Source organism: Babesia bigemina, scaffold Bbigscaff_63451, assembly GCF_000981445.1.
Source record: "Babesia bigemina genome assembly Bbig001, scaffold Bbigscaff_63451".
NCBI lineage: Eukaryota > Apicomplexa > Aconoidasida > Piroplasmida > Babesiidae > Babesia > Babesia bigemina.
The window spans coordinates 1-2684 of record NW_012237111.1 but is presented as its reverse complement, the minus strand read 5'-3'; the positions used below and the strand labels follow the sequence as shown (position 1 = coordinate 2684).

Genomic DNA, 2684 nt, shown 5'->3' with positions numbered 1-2684 from the left:
AACTTATGACGTAGAGCCTGATTCACATACTCCAATATGTTCTCAACCTGCTTTAGCGCGCCTCACGGGGCGACTTCCGCCTGCTTAATCCATCCTTCGAATGCATCAAGGTGATGCAGCAGATTGCTATTTATTGTGTTAAGTTCATCTGAAATTTCGTAACTCGCTCATTAATGTTTTTAATCAGCTCCTTCATTTGCGCATCAATTCTACTCGACGTTCACTTTCAAACTGCTCAACGTCTTCTTAATTTTATCTTCCGTTGCCTCTAAATCCTTACTCTCTTTACTCGACAACTCTTTAAGACGCTTACTCTCATGCTGCATATTCTTACGCACGTTCTCAATTGTATCACGCAATTTGGGATTTAAGTCTTTTATCGCATTTTTTGTGGCGTCTGTTTTTGTTTTAATGTCAACAGCAGTAATAAAGTCTTTTGCATATTTTCGACAATCCTCCACCAAGGATTTTGCCTTCTCGACACTCTCTTGGGTGGAAGCCGTAGGCCTTTTTGGATCAATGCTATTTGGCAATTTAGTTTGTAACTCTTCTTTTTTATAGTTTTTCATGCCTCTTTGAAGATTTTTAATTGCCGTCTTAACAAGGTCATTCGACTTTTTTACATTACCATTATACCTCCCCACCCCTTCGACCACCTTTCCAATCGCAACATTAAAACCTTTTTTACCGGCGTGTTTATTTTGCTCAAGAAGCGTAATTGCTTCATTTAAAGTGTTTTTATGCTGCCCTAAATGGCTGTAGATGTTACTGAGAACACCACTCAAAAATCCCATCACCCCGTCACACAGCCTGTCCAGGTCGGAGTACACAATGCCCTGGCCATCGTAGCCTTTGGAAGATGGATTGAAGCCGAGGAAAGTCTCGAGGCCAGAGCAGAGGTTTTCTAAAAGATTTTTGCAATTGTTTTTTTCAGTAAATCCAGTAAGACTCTCTTTAAGCTTTTCAAGCTGAGACAACTTGGACTCAATGTCCTTTATGGCAGGAGATGGAGGATGTTTTTTGTGAGCATTTATACACTCTTCTAGACATGTTTTATTAAACTTTATATTGTGATTTTCAGCGATTTCATTTTCTTTTTTCCCAGATTCTTTAAGCTTCTTAGTAGTGTCACTAATTTGCTTCTCGTAGTACTGACAGTAAGTCTCTTTATCAGAGTATTTGAAGGGGCAAGAAAGTTTCTTTTTTTCGGCTTGGAGGGACTTAGTAGCGCTACTTATAGCCTCCTCAATCAACTTTTTTAAAGCTTTAGCCAACTTGGTAAGACCCTCACCATCACCATTCCCATACCTAACCTGGATCAACCAGTCGATGGACTCAGTCAGAAGGGAAGTGAAGGGTGACAAGGCACAAGTTATTGCTATGGTTTATAGAGGTCATAGCGGTATTATGGCGAGGTGATTCAAGGGATGTAGAGTGGGTTAAGGGGCGATGTAGAGTGGGTTAAGGGGCGATGTAGAGTGGATTAGGGGCGATGTAGAGTGGATTAAGGGGCGATGTAGAGTGGATAAAGGGGCGATGTAGAGTGGATTAGGAGCGATGTGGAGTGGGTTAAGGAGCGATGTGGAGTGGATAAAGGGGCGATGTAGAGTGGATAAAGGGGCGATGTAGAGTGGGTAAAGGGGCGATGTAGAGTGGGTTAGGGAGCGATGTAAAGTAGGTAAAGGAGCGACGTAGAGTGGGTTAGGGAGCGATGTAGAGTGGATAAGGGGCGATGTAGAGTGGGTTAAGGGGCGATGTAGAGTGGATTAAGGGGCGATGTAGAGTGGGTTAGGGAGCGATGTAGAGTGGGTTAGGGAGCGATGTAGAGTGGATCAAGGGGCGATGTAGAGTGGATAAAGGAGCGATGTGGAGTGGATAAAGGGGCGATGTAGAGTGGGTAGAGGAGCGATGTGGAGTGGGTAGAGGAGCGATGTGGAGTGGATTAGGGAGCGATGTAGAGTGGATAAGGGGCGATGTAGAGTGGGTAAAGGAGCGATGTAGAGTGGGTAAAGGGGCGATGTAGAGTGGGTTAAGGGGCGATGTAGGGTGGGTTAAGGAGCGATGTAGAGTGGATAAAGGAGCGATGTAGAGTGGGTTAAGGGGCGATGTAGAGTGAGTTAGGGAGCGATGTAGAGTGGGTAAGGGAGCGATGTAGAGTGGATAAAGGAGCGATGTGGAGTGGATAGAAGAGCGATTAGAGGAGGTTAAGGGGCGATGTAGAGTGGGTTAGGGAGCGATGTAGAGTGGGTAAGGAGCGATGTAGAGTGGTTAAGGGAGCGATGTAGAGTGGATAAAGGGGCGATGTAGAGTGGGTTAGGGAGCGATGTAGAGTGGGTTAAGGGGCGATGTAGAGTGGTTTAGGGAGCGATGTGGAGTGGGTTAAGGGGCGATGTGGAGTGGATAAGGGAGCGATGTAGAGTGGTTTAGGGAGCGATTTAGAGTGGTTAAGGAGCGATGTAGAGTGGGTTAAGGAGCGATGTAGAGTGGATAAAGGGGCGATGTAGAGTGGGTTAGGGAGCGATGTGGAGTGGGTTAGGGAGCGATGTGGAGTGGATAAAGGGGCGATGTAGAGTGAGTTAAGGAGCGATGTGGAGTGGGTAAAGGGGCGATGTGGAGTGGTTAAAGGGGCGATGTGGAGTGGGTTAAGGGGCGATGTAGAGTGGGTTAGGGAGCGATGTAGAGTG

The 2684-nt window shown here is 45.9% G+C and overlaps 1 protein-coding gene across 1 annotated transcript; it reads right to left on the bottom strand.

Annotated features, from left to right (window-relative positions):
- Positions 1 to 209: 209 nt before the first annotated feature.
- BBBOND_0002110 (hypothetical protein, conserved) lies at positions 210 to 1306 on the bottom strand (the record flags this gene model as incomplete). The annotated part of the gene is made up of 2 exons (XM_012915051.1): positions 210 to 1274; positions 1298 to 1306. The coding sequence occupies 2 exons, from the start codon at positions 1304 to 1306 to the stop codon at positions 210 to 212; spliced, it is 1074 nt and encodes a 357-aa protein (XP_012770505.1).
- Positions 1307 to 2684: the final 1378 nt, after the last annotated feature.